This window comes from Botryllus schlosseri, chromosome 4 (assembly GCF_051294905.1).
Source record: "Botryllus schlosseri isolate E-star chromosome 4, Bs_hap1, whole genome shotgun sequence".
Lineage (NCBI taxonomy): Eukaryota > Metazoa > Chordata > Ascidiacea > Stolidobranchia > Styelidae > Botryllus > Botryllus schlosseri.
The window spans coordinates 21,162,977-21,183,069 of NC_137239.1; the positions used below are offsets into that span (position 1 = coordinate 21,162,977).

Consider the following 20,093-nt stretch of genomic DNA (forward strand, 5'->3'; position numbering starts at 1 on the left):
GCTATAAGTTGGCACCACAGGATTCAAAATATGTAATATCGGCATAGTGTAAAATGATCATCGATGACGAAGACATGGCAAGAATACGACTACAAATAGAAACATAAAAATTTCATCAACTTGCGTCATGTCCCTGTTCGGCCTACGGTTCTGAAGGGAGACAAGTAAAAGGTGAACACTTTGTCCACACTTCAATATCACGGTCCAATTACCCGAGTTTAGTTATCACCGTCCTAAATGCTACTATGTGGGCAAACTAGCATATCACACCCATTGACGGTGGAGGCCCCAGTTTGATTCATGGCAGTGCAGTAGCAAGTTACTAAGCGTTGCAGATTTATTAGATTATCCGCCCCTATACGTTTCTGTGCTCAGAGCATCTTTACAATAAAAAGTCCAGAGGAAGACCCAATCCATGATCTAATGGGGATGCCAGATTGAAATACTAGATTGAGATACCGTAACTACGGTCGCATCGGCATCCTTATATCTGTTCACGGCATCGGTTTATGTATGGCGTGTCTTGATCGGGTAAATTCAATAGAAAAACCAATAATGACACACTCAAAATTGGGATTTTTGTTATACTTCGACATAGTTTACCACATTTGCTCGCGGCACACCTGAGCAGTCCAATTGGCACACTAGTGTGCCGCGGCACACCGGTTGAGAACCACTGCCATACGACCTCCTTTTGGAGGATTTGTCCTCCTTTTTCAGGTTTTTGAAAATGTACACCGAGGACGCCCGAATGTCCTCATTTTTGAGATTTTGTCTTCTTTTTGAGAATTTTGGTTTAATATAGGGCAAACTTCGAATGAGATACAGCACTGAAGTAACGCTCCGGCGGCTATTTCGGGAGCTGAGCCGGAATTTTGACCCTTTTTTCAGTCAACCGACCACGAAGTAGGAATAATCTACAATTATTTCAAGATTTTCCTCCGGTATTCCAAGTTTGAAAATTTTGAAAAAGTGTTCTTCTTTCCCGATTCCAAAATATGGCAACCTGTGAGATCTGTCTTACAGACGCTATAGTGGCTGTGATAGAAATCGACAGCTCAGGGAGAACGAAAAGAATAAATACCTAATATACCAATGTGGACCTGAGTAGAATATCAACGACACCACTACCACCACATTTATTGGAATCGTTTAGGCGCTTGGTTTCGGATGCATCTTAATAGAGAATCCAGATACGGAGATGTAAAAGGTGAGATGATGATTCATTTACAATTCTGGAGGTATGGACCGCTGAATGGTTAGCAGCCCCTAGCAACGAAAAAAGCTAGTAGCTAACAGAGTTGGATCATTTGTAATTGAGCTGAATGTAATTAATTACATTTTTTCATGTAATTGTCATTGAAGCATTTCTATTTTGTGTGATTGTAATTTGATGAAAATTTTGCTCAATTACAATTTCAATTACATTGTTAAGGAAACCCGACAATCACAATAAAAAATAATCAATCATTTATTCGTCACACCAGTGAAAATCCGGTACGGACCAGGATGACGACGAGGGGCCGTAAGGCCTTGGTACACTGTTGCCACCTGTAATAATAAGCCTATTTACATCGGTGTTCTATGCGTGCAGCGTTATAAATAGATAAATCAGCCATGCTAAGCTGTTTCCCATACTTCAGTGGCAACAGAAAACTTTGTGAATTACATTATAGGCTAAACCAGTGGTTCTCAAACTGGGGGGGCGTGCCCCCTTGGGCAGCGTGAAAACATGTGAAGGGGGACGCGAAGCTCCGGTAAACTGAAATTTTTTTCCGCGATTGGTGCGATTCACCTCTATTTTATAGCTATTGCTATGTGTATAGTCCGAATTTCATATTGGAGAATTCTCTCATCAACAGTCATAACCTTCCATACCATCAAACTATCTGTAAGAATTGAAAATATTCTGGTTTCATTGTGTGATATGACAATAAGTGGGGCACGAAATATTGGACTGTCATAAAGGGGTGTGTGTCTAAAATAGTTAGAGAATCAGTGGGCATAACTAAATCTTAATATTTCAAAAATAAAAATAAACTCTTCTGAAACCTGTGCTGAACCAATTCCTACACCACGATCAGAGTTTTATTTTTAAATCTCTAACCAGTACCGAGGCTTGGTGCAACAATTGCAAAAGGAAATTCGAGTTATCCCAATCTTACCTCCAATCTTGGCCAAATTTCGCACCCTAATGTTCATCAAATGCAATCTAACGGTTTCCGAGCAAGTGAAAATGTAAATACGAACCAAAATGTTGTAATTCGTAGTTATCAGGAGGTTCTTTCCTTTTGCATTTATTTTAATTTTACACATCTTATCGGTATCATCCGTATTGCTGACGCATTACCAGTTACATTTCATTATCCTCACTCAGCTCTGAGTAGCCTAATCGTTCGATTACATTTCATTGACTGTCATGTAGCCTATTCGCTGTTAGTCGCTCAAACTTTTGGTTGTTAACAGTCGGTTGAAATATTTTTCTGTGTTTGTAGTGTTCAGTACTCATGATGCGGAATAGTTCGAATACGTTCGAGACCTTTTTCAATTTTAAAGGGCATTCTACGTATCATGAATAAAACATGAACAGCTTGAGATTGTTGCTATTTACGTCGCTACGGTAGCCAAAGAACACCTCTCTACCGAATCAATTACATGCTTAACAGTAATTGGAATTGGAATTATTACATGTTCAACAGTAATTGTAATAGTGATTTGATATTTTTTGTCATTGAGTAATTGTAATTGTAATGTAATTGAAACATGCAAGGGAGTAATCGTAATTCTAATTCTAATTGAACTGAATTATAGTAATTGATCCAACTCTGGTAGCTATATATGCTTTGAATAACTCTGTAAAGAATAGAAGTTGGTCTTGTATATTGTCGCATCCAAACATTGTGTTCACGCAACGTGCTATTAACAGCTGAACTGGTGAGTTCCAAGTAGATTGATTTCTTCGGATAAAAAAGTATACACCTGGGTAAAAATTATGTGCAAGGTCACTTCGCAAAATAACACGCCTTTACCGCCTAAAAGTAGTATATATAATATATATTTGATTGGTAAGCATCAAAATCTCAAGCACTAGTCTTATGATACATCATTGTGACTTTTTCGAGTAGTCGCGCAAGGTGTGAATTCTTGTATAAAGGTAATGAATGAATTTTGTCAATAATATTGGTACTTTCATTGCAAATATTTACTATTGATGAGCTGATAGCGAAGTTCTCTTCGATGATTTAGGGCACGTAATTATACATCCTGCATTCCTGTGCCATGTTCACATGCCCCACAGTTAGGAATATTCATCAATAAGTCATTTGACATAATTATTCACTAAGGAAACGAATATGAGACCCGGGATAGCCTAGTCATGAACATATTTCAACATGGGCTTAGCAAGTAGAGATATGAAGAACTGTGGATCCCCGATAATGTTAATGCGACGCCGTATGTCTTCAAATGAGATGTTATGTTCGTTTCATTTTGTCCTCGCACGTACGGCAAATCGGATGTATAGGCTACATGAGTTTATAGATTGGAGAAGTAAGTATTTGTTACATAACGCTAAGGTTCGTGCTCACAACGAAATTGTTTTCGCTCACATAAACTCAAAACCTTTTATTTTTTCGCTTCACGTATAAATTGGTTAAATGGATAGTATTAATATATAAGTGCACTCAATATTACATTTTTAACATTAAACGAAATAAACTACAGAAGCGATAATAATTTGGATACTGTGAGTGAAAATCAATATTCTACACACTACAAATGCATGAAATAATTCGCTAGTAAGCATAAGAATGTTATGAGAGTCGCACTGCTCAATGCAATCATCCCACCACCAAATGAGATCTTAACCACGAATCCTCTGGCTACCAAGTCATCCGAGTTGGATCGGAACTTTATCGTCATTTTATTTGCTGTTGTGTTCACGGAGAACCAATAATTAGCGCCGCATACGTCGGTGCCTGCAATTGCGTGGTTATATTTCATCTCGGAAGATGAGAAAATGAAACATTCTGCTCACTTTGACCATCATCCAGCGTAAATGATAAATAATCCCCATAGCAGTAGTCACGGAATGAGGATGTAATCTCGGAGTCGCACATTGAAATTACACGAATGTCTTTACCAGCCGGAGCCTCCACATACCATTCACAAATCTGTGATAACATAAATTTTTCAAAAAATATTTTTCCGGCAACATATAGGACACATAGGCTACACAAGCCGTCACTTTGTAGGCACGTATTGATAGTCTATTCAGTTCTATCAGGATTTCTAATCACGAATTGCGACTAATCGGTTTGGATAATTGCGGAGATGGTCAAAGTATTCATCTGGCATATAGCCGTACAATCTTGGCATCAAATGCGTAGTTTAATTTGTCGACCAAGGAAGAAGTAATACCGCCGTAAATGTCTCCTTATTGTCTCCTTAATTTGAGTAGAAGTAGCAATGTCAAAGACATGTCAAAGATACTTCGAGCGATATTAGAATACTAAAGTATTTAAGAAACCCCCGCCATAGTGTATACAGCATCTGGCAGACAATAAATTACTACATTTTCTCGAACCTTGTTGCGGAAAGCGAACTTTGATTATGGTGGATAATCTGAGAATTACCAACAAAAAACTCAAATACTCAGCTTCTACTGAGTGGAATTGAGTCAAATTTGTTTTGCAGAGTCTTTGAAGACAACTCAACAATTTCATTGGGTTGACAGAGAAATTTAATTTTTTTTTCATTTTCATTAATAAATCAAAAATTTTAGTTGGCTCTGCGGCGGCTTATACTTGTTAGAATTGAACCAAATTTGGTGTGCAGCGTTGTTAGGGTAACTTGACAATTTCAACAGTGAATGGCTGGAATCCGGAAAAAAAGTTTTTTTTGAACGGGCCCACTACTGGTAAGTTCCACCCACAAAGTTTTTACCGGTCGCATACGCCAAAGGGTACCATATCAGTTTACCGTCGATCTCGGATAGTGCCAAGTGTCTTGATTGCTGACGGGGGATCTCAGTATAGTGTTGCTTCTTGTGATCTTACTGCCGCAACTGATAAACGTTGACGGGTCGTAGCAGGTGTTGGATTCATCTGTAAATATATCGAATATTCGAAGGCATTTGAGCTACACCTTAGATCACACTGTTGGTAATCTGATTGGAGCAATACAGAGAAGATTAGCGTGGCCACTGCGCAAGGATGACACGCGTAATCGAAAGAGACAGGTCAATCCTAGCGCCGAGTACTCGAATCTGAATCGAGTAATTATTTTAATGATTCGAGTCGAGCAGTAAAATACGATTTTTGTTCGAGTACTGAAACTATACGCTCCTCCCCACCGAAAGTTTATTTATCAGCGAGAATTATAGTTTCGATCCTAATTTTCGCTGTTGAAGCCTTGAAACATTGACTGGCCGTACCGTAGCATACAATACATATAGTAGGGATGGTGTGAACCTCTGAAAGGTTCAGGTTCGTGTGAACGCGAACCTTTTTGAAAGGTTCTGTGTGAACGCGAACGTGAACCTCATGACGTCACGTGACGTCATATTGCTAATTCCAACCTTACATTTCAACGAAGTGATAGCCTATATTAATATACAATTGTACACAATACACATAAAATGTCACAATGCTGAAATACATATTGACGTTTTTAGACGTCACCAAATGTATCAACTGGGGCAATCAAGTGATATATTAATCCCATAAAATCAGTATCTTCCGTCGCTTTTCTAAAAATTTCGGCAAGGATTTGCAAGGGAATATAAGCTTACGACTCAACGGCCGAGGCCAGACCGGGCAATGTATTGGACGTCTGAGTATTGCTACGTTGATATTGAGCAGAGTGTAAAACGAGTTTCTATACTTGCTACCGATATTACCCCATTAGCAAGTTATACAGCAGTATCCAACACCTCAATCTCACGGACTTGGTTTTTATGATACATAAACATATTAAATCGAGATGGACCCCGTATGCTTCCTAGATTTTATACATCAGACAACGGTATCAATTTCATTGATTGGTTTCATGAGCATCATTCGCTGACTACCTACATGTAGCGCATTTCGCTCTTCACGTTGTCTGATTGCGGGTCAAGCTCAAAGCAAAGAGTCACTGAAAATTCGAGCAGACGTTTGTAAAGCAAGTAAAATGTTTGAGATTTTCAAGGTGCATGCTCGTTTAGTGTTAATTTTCATGCTGCTATAGCGCCATGCATATAGCGTCCCGCAGTTGAAATGTAATAAATTTCAGCCAAAGATGTTATAATGAAGTGAAAATCGTAAGATATGAAAAAGGTTCACAGTGCAGAACCTATCAAGGTTCGTTTGTGAACGTGAACCTCTAAATTTCTGAGGTTCACATACAGAACGCGAACGTGAACCTAAAGTTCACACTTCACACCATCCCTAACATATAGCACAAAGCTACGAACGTTACTCGGAATAACACATTTCTGAAGTCATGATCAATCCACAACATTGTCATCAAGTGCAATGACATCGGTATGGTCCAAAAAATACCAAAGTATCTTTAATGTGATGGATAACGGTCATTATATTCTTTGTGGTAGCATAAAAGGTGCATACTCTGACATACTACATTCGGTTATGACGTCATCATTAGGGATACTCGATGACTCGACTCGACTCGCAGCAGAATACGTGATTCAGAATGGAATCACGCGGGTAATCGATTTTGTCCAGCCCTAGGACTCAATACCCGTCCCTATAAGCTCTTGGGTCTTCGCGCAGGATCTCGCGTTCCAGTATGATGCTCGCTCAGAAGCCTATTCCACATGCAAATGAAACGTCGATCATAGGAAATGACCATCGAGACGCTTACTGTTCAAAATATCGCACAATGCTGCTACATGCAATATATTGCAATATATGTTGAAGGTATTCATGATGCGAAAGTTAAATCCTATTCGATAGGCGACAATGCTACTCTTTTACATATTGATCACACTGTTTTTGAGGTTATCAAAGTATTGTACTTTTTGATAGTGAACTCAAAACATTTTGAAAGGTTCTGTGTGAACACGAACGTGAACCTCATGACGTCACGTGAGGTCATATCGCTAATTCCAACCCTATATTTCCGTGAATTGATATACAAACGTACACGATAATTAGCGACAACTCGGGCCACCTTATGTCACAATGCTGAAGCTCATACTGACTTTTTAACCGTCGCCAAATGTATCAACTGGAACAATCCAATGATATAATAGTCCCATAAAATCAATATCTTCTGTCGCTTTGCCAACAATTTCGACGAGGAATATAAGCTTACGTCTTAACGGTCTAAGTCAGACCGGAAAATGTATTCCGCGTCTGAGTGCTGCTGCATTGATTTTGAGCAGAAAATGGGTGTCTTCAGTTGCTACCGATATAACCCCACTAACAAGTTATACAGTAGTCAACACTCCAATCACATGTATTTCGTTTTTGTGATACAATAAACATATCAAATCACGATAGAGGCCATACGCCTGGTAGATTTGTCACATTAGACCAGGGGTGGGCAAACTACGGCCCGCAACACCGTTTTGTGCGGTCAGCGAGATTCTCAAGAAACTTGATAAAAATATTGATTAAATTTAGAATAAAAATCTACTGGGACTTGATTCAACTTATTTTTCCTAATATATTTAACCATCTTAATTCTACGGTAAATACTTCCTATAATATTTTTTATGTATAATTACTGGCGCGACAGCCCGACCTCAACTCAAGGCCCACGCATTTTGAATGTGAACAGCTAAACATCACAGAAATCCTAAACGGGATTGATATAATTCGGATCACGAGTGTGATTCAGATTGGCCACTCCAGCAACGTTTATTAATTTTAGTGCTGTGCTTGGAGAAAACGATTCGCGCGTGTATTAGATAGATTCGTCCTCTGTTAGAGTAAAACAGGGGTGGCCAACCTGCGGCCGTAAAAGGAAATTTGTGCGGCCGTGGACGCGAAATTCAATTAGTATGTGTTGGCGGCCATGGACATGCAATTTGAATTTACGAGTTGACTCCCAATTTCTTGAAAGATTTTAATTAGTCTTGAAATTTTCTTCGCGCTGCGTGCGATTCAATTTCACTTCCTTTTTCGATTTTAATATAGTAACGGCATTTGCCATCAGAGCCCCACAGTACAGATGCGAAAAGCAGACGAAAATGATGCGCCTCATATAGAAATACCAACTCGGAATCGTGTGCACCTCTCTATACCGACGATCTGATAGGAGGTCAAGAAATAACAGCTTGCAACGGAGTGACCAAATCAATTGGCCCACCCGGAGATGCATTATCATTTATAACTGGCTTTAAATTCTCGAAAACACCCCCTCCATCAACTTTACCGGTGAATCTGATCACATGGGCTGAGAAAGGTTAAAGTTTGATATTTATATGTAAAATTACAAATATTAATGACGAAATTCATTAGTGAATCTCAAACAAAAATTCGCGCTGGCGCGAATATGAACTCTTCCTTACCATTTCCAGTGCCCACTCTTGATTTCGGCTCGTATAGTAAGCCAAAATGTTGGCCATCCCCTGCCGTAAAAGTAGGCTATTTATATTTTATCTACACATAGTAGAAGCGTGTTTGAAGGTAATTTGGTTTTGATGCTGTCAGCATTGTGCGTCCTGGAACTGACCCAAAAGTGGAATTAGCAAATCTATGAAAAGATAACTGCTCACCGATTTCAATTTCAGTCCCTTTTCTAAGAATCGGGACAAACCGACTTTCATCCCTATAGTTTTGACAAATTGGTTTTTGAGGTCGACCAGCCTATAAATTCTCGCCACTGTTTCTGACGCGTGTACGATTTCCTCAAAGCAATATTTGGTTGGTTTTAAATAAGCATATATATTATCTCCATGTCCTCGCTATATAATCAAATACCAATATTGTGTTTTGGTTTATAATCCCAATTTTATATAGTGCGGCCCGCGAATGGATCCAGATGTGGAATGCGGCTCGCGAGCTCGAAACTTTGCCGACCCCTGCATTAGACAAGTGTATTCTTTATATGGCTTCCATTGATTGGTTGAATTAGTTGAATAAGTATCATTCGCTGACTACCTACATGTAGCGTACTTCGATCTTGATGTTGTGTGGTGATTGCTGGTCAAGCTCCCAGAAGAGTCCCTATTGCCTAAAGTATAAACACTCACAAACGAAAAACTAGATATTTCAAGAAAACTCCTGTAACAAAGCAAGTAAAACTTTTCAGATTGCCAAGGTGCATACTCGTTTAGTGCTGATTTTTATGCTGCCAGCGTCATGCATAAAGTGAGACGCAGTTAAAATGCAAAGAATTTCAACCAAAGATGGGACATATGAAAAAGGTTCACAATGCAGAACCTACCAAGGTTCGTTTGTGAACGTGAACCTCTAAATTTCTGAGGTTCATACACAGAACGCGAACGTGAACCTCACGTTTAGACCATCCCTACTGTTTACCTTCCAAACGGGAAACATGGTTTGATATCCAACCGTCATAATCAGAAACATTCGTGAACCGTCCTGGAGTAGGATTTGTCCCGCTGCAATTGGTGCTATGCCCTGATGTAATTCCTTTTAGGACATATGCGTTGTTTTCCTGGCATACAACAGGGTTGCCTTCATCAAAAATACATGGATATGCACCAGTCCCGCTGCAATTTAAGTATGCACTACGATATTTGCGTTTCAGGACTCCTATATTCCTCTAACTAGCAAGTGGTGACTTAGGAGTGACTATTTTCAACTTTCACTTCTCGGGCCTATTATAATAAATATCGTTTTCCGGATTTTATATTATAGGTTTACCCAGCACAAAACTGATCCCATGTAGTTCGTGTACCAGCATTTCGACAGTCCCCAGCCGACAAAATTCGAACTGGCGCTTCCTTGAGAGTTGGGGATAGCGGCCCGTCTGTGGCAATATAAAATAGTTCATATTGAATCACGCTTTCGCTATCAACGTATTCACCATGGCTACTTGGCCCCCAGCCAGTCATAACACAAGATTCATTTTCTTCTGGATATTGACTCGCACTTGGTAGGCAAACTGGCTTTACGTTGTAAGTGTACGCAACACTGCTAGCTAGTTTGGCCAAGCATATATCGAAACCGTCAGCGTCCACCGAGTAACCTGAATAGATCGTAATTCATGACTTGCACAATTTGCGCTTGTCTATCAATGTCGTGCGATGCTACCTTCATGACAAACGATATCTTGAACGGCAAACAATCTTGATTGAGAATTCACGTATTGCGATCCCAGAGAAATATATGTAATGAATGCAATGTCTCTGAAACGTTGAGTTATAATTAAAGAAAGTTATTCCTGCACTAAAATCATGATAAAGTTGCACTCAATTCTAACAAAAGTTGCATTGAAAAGTTGTATTTATAATTTTTTAGAATTATACCATCGAACGGCTCCATTGTATAATCTAACAGCTTAAGATTTGCAGGGTATATGCTTGTTTCGTTTCTTTCTGCGCTATTCCCCTCAAACAAGTCAAATACCACACCCGAACCCCTAGGTCTGCAAACTTGGCCCAAGGGATTGCAGAGAAACGCAGTGTTGGCGACGTAAGCATAGATCAATGGCTTGAAAAGGTGACACAGTGAAAATGCACTTTACAGCTGTCTCGCTTGGGTGTCCGTCAAATGGGAAAGGACCTCAAATTTATACGACAGTGAATCTATCAAGCGATCTATTTACACATAGTTCAGGCACTGTCGTACTTAGCTGGCTTTTTAAATTTTTTAACTTGCAAGCCATTGCGTTATAGATAACATTAAGATGTCGCTATAATCCATCATCAGCAAATCGAATAGAGAACCATACTAGAAATAGTTTTGTAACAGTTTTTTTTAATCACTCATTTACATGTTTTACAATACTTGATAAAACATGCAGTAAATGGTTGCAAAAAGTTGTTATATAAAATTCCTAGAGTCAGCTTACAAAACAACACTGCATAAATACTGAGTATTTAGGAAGCTCGCCGAATGATGTAAAAAAAAGTTGCAACAGTTACAAAAACTTGCCCTATAGTTATCATCTAACGCGGTGATCTTCATCCGGTGTCTACCATAACGAAAAAGTATATACGGGTGCATCACAGACTTAATACCAGTCATACTAAAATAGTGGTTGTGAAACTGGGGTCCTTGGACTATATACGGGCTTCATCAAAATCCAAACAAATCTTAGGGTCAACCCAAAGAGCTGAGTATAATTCCAATCCATGGATTGAAATATCCACCGATTTGGACATTCATGATCCTCTGGCCCAAAAGTAGAATTTCTGATAGAAATCAGCATATTTCGGAAATCGTTAACCGTCAACGACATGATTCTGACAGATTCAGTCATTTTACCATAACTTTGCCGATAGAATATGTTTTCCATGGTATTTGGAATGGAGCTCGGGCAGTGAATGTTATGAAAAAAAATTGTTATCGACCCTTTTGAATTGTTATGATAAGTAATAATATGATAATTCCACATGTCGATCATTTTGGTAGGCATATCGAATGAACTATTGAAATTTGATATTGCAAGAGCATCGGGTCATTTATCTCGAGCAAATTCGCTCTCCAACTCCTACATCGTTACCAGTTATACACATATTTATATGGGCCAAACGACATCGTCACAATTTCTGATTCTGTGGCGGTGTCGCCGGTGCGTTACGTATTAGCTAATTGATGTCGAAAACGTAAATTCTCATGCAATACGAAAATGTCTGGCATGCTATGTGTATGCAATCAGTAAGTTGGGTAGATCTGCATTCCGAAAGTGTATGCTCATTGGAAGTGATCAGACCTGAAACGTATAGGTGGTGATCATGATGTTGCAAAACGAAACATTGGATCGACCACCGTCGAGTTTACGAGCACAGGCTACTTACGTCCCCGCCAAGCACGTCTCTGCAGCACCGATTACAATGTTCGGACGGATAAGGGCTGCGCTACACCAGAAGTTATATTCCCCTGACGATGAATCGTATCTATACACTCCTGCGTGCCAAGGCCACGATGCTTGATCAGCGTTCTGACCTCCATTTATTTTGCTTTGAACACGACTTACTGGTTGTCCACATTGCCCTATGAATATGCAATACGCACTTTCACACCATATAGGTTGCACATGACAAACGTAACGGCTCACCTTCATTTGCACGGCCTGTGATCGACATTGAAGCGCCCTCTATTGGCTCGTTTATGATCGGCCTATTTTCTGTTTTGAATAAAATTTGATATTTCTTTGGCTTATCATCTCGGTAGCGGACAAAATATATCACAGACCAGTTCGTATCTCCAAGATATCCTGTTTCTCAACACGTTCTTTCATCTCGGTAGTGGAGTGTTTCCATTGTACTTCATGTCCCAACTCTCCACATGGGAGGGATATTCATAATAATACATTGAAAAGGATACAGGGAAATTTTGTATGTATTTCTCAAGAATGACATGTTGGTATATTCACTAATGTTCTGCTTCGTTTATTACATTTCCCAAACATGCATAATTTACAAATATAGAGGATCAGAGTATACATCCCAACTTACTAGAGATGTAGCTTTGCGACAATTTATCGCTTGCATGTATCCGTCCAGCCAAAAGCAGCACTGCAATTGCAACTAGACTGATGAGCCCCATAATGTTAATTTATATCTGTATTATTTCTACAACAGAATAGTACACACAATATGCATTACCTCGATTTTTACCGTTTACCAAACTCTGTCGAATATTCAGATTTTAGTCCATCTACATCTACAGGGTAATCTTGACCACGTGCGGGTTGATGGAGAAGGAGGTATGCGGTGTTACAGTACCCTCAAAATTTGTGCTAGGTAGTAGGTACGAGATGTGGTACCGATGGATCAAAAATTGGAAAATGATCTCTGGTCCCAAAATGTTCAGCCGATAACGGCAGATCTTTTGCTGGCTCAACACTTTGATACAAGCTCCACCCGTCGCGCATACATGAATATCCGTATTTTCAAAAAAAATATTTATGAACGTTCAAAATTTGTTGCTCAAACATATGATCTGTCTCCACCGGGTGGGTCCAAAGGAACAGCGAGATTCTGCCAGCATGAAATGGTAGACAAATTCACGGAGTGTCATCATGGAATTATCATGGAGAAATTTTCAAGTATTTTCGGTCCCAGTGATCCATCGGTACCACATATCTCCTACCAACTGTACTGAAGTCAGATATAGGCCTACCTTATTCGATGGTCATACAAATTCGTTACTTGGCTACACCTAAGCTGGGTTGATAGGTTGCATTTAAGACAAATCCAGTTTTGCGGCCTACGGTATGATTTGAGATTTCGGAGGATAGCTTGTTAATGAATTTTGCAGAGGTGGGATTAATTTCAATTTCAAAATATCGTGTAAGATCAAAATAAGCTATTTCCTGTGCCTAAGATCACTCTTCCTCGCTAGCTATAACGGCTTAGGCGATGAGAGCAGTGTTCTCGCAAGGGAGAATTGGCTCATAAAGCTTTGACGTAACAATAGCCCAGACATTGACAATAATCGAAACGCAAGGACACCAGATTTTGGAATCGGGAAAGGAGGGCACTTTTACCAAATCATAAAAGTTAGTTGACGGAAATTGAAAACAGCTTATTTTGTGATATTTACTTGAAATCTTGTTGTGTTGACTAGAAAAAGTCATCGCTTTCATTCGACTCCCAAATGACCCACTCGAACGTCTGTATTAGGTAGGGCTGGGCAAAATCCAGTAGCTGAGTGATTCGATTCTGAATCACGTAATATGCTTCTAGTCGAGTCGAGTAATCGAGTATCACTCATTATAGCGTCATAACTGAATGTAATAAGTCAAAGTTCAAATATGTACCGTTTATGCCACCATAAAGAATATAATGCCTCTTATACATCTCATAAATGATACTTTGGTATTATTTTGGCCATCCGATTTCATTCCACTTGATGACAATTCTGTGGCATAATCATGATTTTGGAAATGTGCTACGTCCAGTAACTTTCGTAGCTTTGTACTATATGTTTCGTATGCTACGATACCGCCAATCAAGGTTTCAAGGCTTCAACAGTGAAAATGAGTATTGAAACCATAATTCTCGTTGATAAATTAACTTTCAGTGGCGAAGAGCGTATAATTTCAGTACTCGAAGAAATCGTATTTCACTACTCGACTCGAATCATTAAAATTAATACTCGATTCAGATTCGAGTACTCGAATCATTTTGCCCAGCCCTAGTATTAGGCATACGTATTTCACGTCATTTATGCCGATTTTCAGACATGGAAGTTCGCTGACGAGAACATATTCCAAGAAGAACGGGAAGTTATAACTATTTCGTTCTCAGTCCGCCGTATTCACGATTCGCATGGTATCCGCGAGATGACATAAATACAGAACATTAAAATTTGAATATTCGTGATAAAGTATATAGATAAATAGCTATCCAGCGGTGGGCAAATTTTTCGACTCGTGGGTTGCATTCAACATTATGAATCGATTGGCAGGAGGCACTATATAAAATTGAAATTACTAGCCAGAGCGCAATAATTGTATTTCAGTATATAGTGACCGAGAAAATATAGAGATAAAATGTATATCTAAAATAAACCAAACATTGATTTAATTATAATGCACACGCGTCAGAAATATTGACAAGATTTTATAAGCTGGTCGTCTTTAATAATCCATTTGTAAAACTCATGAAATAAAGTCGGTTGTGCCGATTCTTAGAACATGATGGAAATGTGAATATGTGGGCAACAATCTGGTCATAGATTTGCTAATTCTATTTTTTCTGTGCCTTTAGGCTAAATGATGCTGACAACATCATAACTATATTCCATTTAAATGCGTTTCTACAATATATAGATGATATAAATATACAATACTTCTACACATATCGAGGACGAATCTAACTAACACACGCGCAAATCGGTATTTCCAAGCACAGCACTAAAAGCAATGCAGGCTTTCAGGGGCCGCAAAAACGGTGTTGTTGGCCGTAGTTATTCCACCCCAGACCTATACATAAATACTTACATACATAACACATGTATGCGTGTGTCTGTATACCTATATGTGTACGATCGCATTGAAGAAACTGGTGATTATGAAAGTTTTGTTTCGCTTCATGCTTTCATTGATTTTGGTTCATTTTGGGGCACTGATAGATTTCGTTATCTTTGATCTTTAATGCTATATTTCAGGTATTCCTAAACTTCTTTTAGTGTTCACCACGAATTTTCTTTTGGTTGCCTATTGCGACCTTGTTCTAAAAATTTAAAAGAATGAGTGATCAATTTCGCCCATCCATCGCCAGGGCCTGCTTACCGGAGTGAAACTGTTTCTATAACAATTGTCACTAGTGGTGAACACTGCCACATATAATTCAAACATATGGACATCGGACAGGTCATATAGATAAGGAAAATGTAGTCTTATAATTTAGAGTCCAAAATCAACATTGGCCTATCATGGTCCCCTCAAAACTAGTCCGTAATCCCCAAGGGTTCCATGGACCCAGTTTAAGCAAACCTGCTGTAAACGAACCCGTATGGTTACGGGGCCGTTGAAGGGGGTAGGACTAATCTATATTGTAAAATCAATGACACAAATAACATTTAGTGCTATGTCAGTATTGTAACGCTATGGGTTCAGGTTTGTTATACTCAGGTTAAGCGGAAGTGAAGTAATTCAAAACCTCTGCTAACCCATACATGCTGTAATATTGTTGTAATCTTCATCACGATATTGGGTTAGGGCATAGTATCGCAACACAACTACTTGGAAGCTACTTATTTCTCGATTCAAGCGTTTAATATAGAAGTATTTAACGTTTTTCCCGATAATCCGACTTGCCAGTAGACAATGTTACAGGTCGTCAGAGTTATTTTGTAGTGTCTGTAGCGTATTCCCTTGGTAGTAACACACATTTCAAATAAGAGAGTGTAATAAGCGAAGACTGGTTATAGACTTATGTGGAGAAGCCAAAAGAATGTTGAACACTTTTGTGTTCAAGAGAACCTAGCAGCATGTCGCTATCAGTTAGAATCGTCTGCATAATCAGTATTATAATAAATATAGACAACGGTTGAAATACTTGCAGGAAAAAAAGTATGGAGGGCGATAAATTGAAAAGCTTTGTTGATACAAAAGAATTGCATTTTCGGACTCAATGCCCCATAAAAGAATATAATATTAGGAATACAAATATTGAAAACAGAACAAAAATAGTGTCAGGCTCACGTGTAGTGGGATTTGTCTCTCCATTATCGATTTTGGCAGATGTTTTTTCTGATATGCAATATCGGAATGGTGAGTTTTTGAATTCGTGAGCCATTGAGGTTATGGCCAGCATCTAAACAGCACTTCGACATAAAAAAAAACGTTCGTCTCGGCCCACATAGAGTCATCAAGGTAACTTCTAAAGCTAAGACCTGCATTGCAAATATTTACTTTGAATTATTTACTTTTCTTTCAATTTTCGAACGAAATCAACCGCACCATGAGGGGGGGGGGGCGTTTCAGGAATTTCACGGTTTGCTATCCTAAAATGAAAATATTTTACGCGACGTTTACCGTTGCATTAAGGCAATTGCCTAAGAAAATCCCTGTCAAGAGTGAAGCATGCTGACGTATCATATATACGGTTTCTCGAGTCGGATTATTTTTCATTCTGTTCACGCCTTCTGTGAGGCGTGCAAATCGGCCTACCAGTTTTATTTTAGAAGGGGAAGTCTTCTCAGACCACGACCACGACCTTTTGTGAGTCTTCGTGATATGGCTTTCAACAGTCAAGAGCATTCGAGCTGTTTCTCTGGACAGTTCTGCTCGTAAGCCTCGAACGTATGGTTGCTGACTGGACTCACGAGTGGTGCTACCAACGCCTACCAGGGGAGGGTAACATACAGCCCGCGAATCGGTTCCGGCCCGCGATGGGATTTCAAGCGGCCCGCAGAGATTTTCTGGTATTACATGATAATGTGGCCCGCGGGTCAATATACATTTGCGAGAAAACATCTACGACCATGAACAATGAACATTGACAAGACAAAGCTGCGTTCCAATATAACTGATGTTATCGGTCTTCACTAAGGGTTTCTACGTCCGACGTGTATCCAGGGTTCAAAGAAATTGTTGAAAACTTCGATATATATATATAGACCACATATGTCTCATTGACTTCAACAGCTATTGAAGTACATCATGTTGTCGGTAATAAATTCATTGAATACTGTTTTTGATCTCTATGCTTTAGACATAAAATTGTAATGAATGCAATTTATTCCTTGTATAGGTGGATAAATCCGAGATTAATGTATCGATTCAGGAAGCCGGCCTGCCAAAGTACTTCATATTCCCATATCCGGCCCACCTACTGGATAAGTTGCCCGCCCCTACCCAATACCAACCAGAACATAATTTATGCGAAGCCCGATTATGATCGAACACACCCTACCTACAGTTCTCCTTATGTGCAGATAATTTTGTTATTGATATATTCATTATCGTATTCTAAGTTAGAGTAACTGTACTCAATCGGCCAATCATTGTTTGCGAATATGGATGTTGCTAGAATAGAGGCTGTGTGATCCGATATTATTGATAGGATTGGAATTGAAGTATTACACTGAAAAACAAAGGTATGGATTCGGAGGAAATATTATATCATGATGGGACTGGTTGACAGTCGTCAGGAACAGTAGACCGGCTTAAGCTCGAAAAAGCAGAAGCGTAATGAGACTGAGTTGCAGAAAAAGGAATCGAATCACTCAGGTACTCGACTTTGCCGAGCCATAATCAGTAATCACGCGCATCCAAAATTTTTCTCGCTCCGATGCATCTAATTGTTTATATTATTTGCAGAATGCGTTCAAAATAGCGATAAGCAAGTTACTCTCGTTAGCACGGAAAAGAGGGAAATATACACCGCCACATTGTTCGAGGAAACGCACAGCGTGCATTTATTTACGGATGAGCGATTATATATACACATCTACTAAGGCTATATTTAGGATTCGAAAAGAAGACTCTGCCTACGCCACTGCCACGCCACCGATTACTTTAAATTCTACTATTTCAGAAAAATGTTCACAATATAGAATATTCCGAAGTTTGATTGAAGACAGGGACCCCTGAAATATCGAGTTTCTCAAACCGAAATCTAGCGTGGACAGGACTTTTGCATCATTCCTACTCTTCATATATCACGAATTTATGATGTCGCGTATGAACCTGTATACGCGACCAGCTAGAAGTCATATCGAAATACTTTAAAACTTCAATATCGCCATTTTCCTTAGGGGTCAGGTTGGTTCCAGGATTGTGTGTGTATTTACCAGCCTCGCTGTGAATAAAGATGAAAATAATGATAATATTATTAATATTGATAAATATTAATAATATTACTAATAACAATATTAAATTGAACTAGCCGTCCCAGCTGATCAAACATACTACAAAAATGAATCAGAAAAACAATCGAAATACGCAGAACTCAAGATGGAATGTGAGAAAATGTGGCGATGCAAAATAAACATTGTACCGATAGTCATTGGCGCTACAGGGGTCGTAAGCATAAAACTCAGAAGACATATCCAACAGATTCCGGGTAACGTGCGATTCGACATGATCCAAAATATCACGATATTGGGCACTGTGCATATTCTTCGGAAGGCCTTCAATGCACCACTATGGACTAAAATGACACCTGTCTGCATAAATCATAGCATAATTTCGATTCTTCATTTTCAATCATCTCTACCTCGGCTCTGCAATCCGTGCCAATTCTTCATATACTGCAATTCTGTGATCTGATCTATTTATGTATTGCATAGGAATAACATAATTTGACTGTATTGTTGAAATTGTAAAAATTTACTTTAATCTCGTCATATTCCTTGGCGTGCAGATCGATCCTCAGATTATGTGTGTTTTTACCAGTTTTACTGCGAATCAAGATTATAATAATAATATTTGAAGGTAGTTACTGACTCTACAGGGGTCGTGAGCAAGACATTAATGTAGCATATCCAAAAGATTCCAGGAATCATTCGATTCAACATTACTGAACTATAATAACATAAATTTTGCAATTTCGATTCTTTATTTCCAATTATCAATAAGACCATATTGCAAATTCTTCAATTACCGCAATTCGGTAATTTGTAAATTCAGTGCACAGGAATGAAAATTTGAATTTACTGAAATTTCAAAAGTTTACTTTAATCTCGACATTTTTCTTAGAGGAAAAGTTGCACCCAGGATTATATGTTTATTTACCACTTTTACCATGAATAAAGACTAGATATTAGGGATGGTGTGAACGTGAGGTTCACGTTCGCGTTCTGTGCGTGAACCTCAGAAATTTTTAGGTTCACATTCAAAAACGAAACTTGGTAGGCTCTGCACTGTGAACCTCTTTCATAGATTACCATTTTCACGTCATTATAACATCTTTGGTTGAAATTATTTGCATATCCACTTCGCGCCACTCTATGCATGACGCTGACAGCATTAACAAAATTAATACCTAACAGGCATGCACCTTGCCAATCTTAAAAATTTTACTTGCTTTGTTACAAAAGTTTGCTCGAAATATCCAGCTTTCCGTTTGTGAATATTTAGTGACTCTCTGCTGTATAAGCTTGACCCTCGATCACATAGCACCAAGAGCGAAATACACTACATTTACGTAGTCAGTGAAGGATGCTAATTCAACCAACCAATGAAATCGATATCGTTGTCTGACGTAAAAAATCCAGCCGGCCAATATAGATTTCATATTGTATCATAAAACCCAAATTTGTGCAATGAGGGTGTTGGCTACTGCTGTATAACTTGTTAATGGGGAAATATCGGTAGCAAGTATAGAAACTCGTTTTACACTCTGCTCAATATCAACAAGCCGTAAGCTTGTATTCCCTTGCAAGTCGTCGTCGCAATCGTTGGCAAAGCGACGGAAGATATTGATTTTATGGGATTATTATATCATTTTATTGCACCAGTTGATACATTTGACGACGTGTAAAACGTCAATATGT

General features: G+C 38.9%; 1 protein-coding gene and 1 pseudogene across 1 annotated transcript; one reads left to right on the top strand and one right to left on the bottom strand.

Annotated features, from left to right (window-relative positions):
- Positions 1–3,609: 3,609 nt before the first annotated feature.
- LOC145437388 (chymotrypsin-C-like) lies at positions 3,610–18,879 on the bottom strand. Its single transcript, XM_080314605.1, has 11 exons — positions 12,599–18,879; positions 12,336–12,422; positions 12,199–12,267; positions 11,939–12,134; positions 10,230–10,324; positions 10,003–10,164; positions 9,840–9,945; positions 9,492–9,685; positions 4,981–5,105; positions 4,037–4,172; positions 3,610–3,977 (listed from the first exon to the last, which is right to left on the bottom strand). The coding sequence occupies exons 1-11, from the start codon at positions 12,687–12,689 to the stop codon at positions 3,772–3,774; spliced, it is 1,467 nt and encodes a 488-aa protein (XP_080170731.1). The 5' UTR covers positions 12,690–18,879; the 3' UTR covers positions 3,610–3,771.
- On the top strand, positions 5,150–5,248 carry LOC145438407 (U6 spliceosomal RNA; annotated as a pseudogene).
- Positions 18,880–20,093: the final 1,214 nt, after the last annotated feature.

Coding starts and splice junctions, on each gene's coding strand:
- LOC145437388 (XM_080314605.1), bottom strand. CDS start 12,689: ATGGGGCTCATCAGTCTAGTTGCAATTGCAGTGCTGCTTTTGGCTGGA. Junction 10,325..11,938: donor GAGACGTGCTTGGCGGGGAC/GTAAGTAGCCTG, acceptor TCAACGTTTCAG/AGACATTGCATTCATTACAT. Junction 5,106..9,491: donor CCATGTTTCCCGTTTGGAAG/GTAAACAGTAGG, acceptor ATATATTTACAG/ATGAATCCAACACCTGCTAC.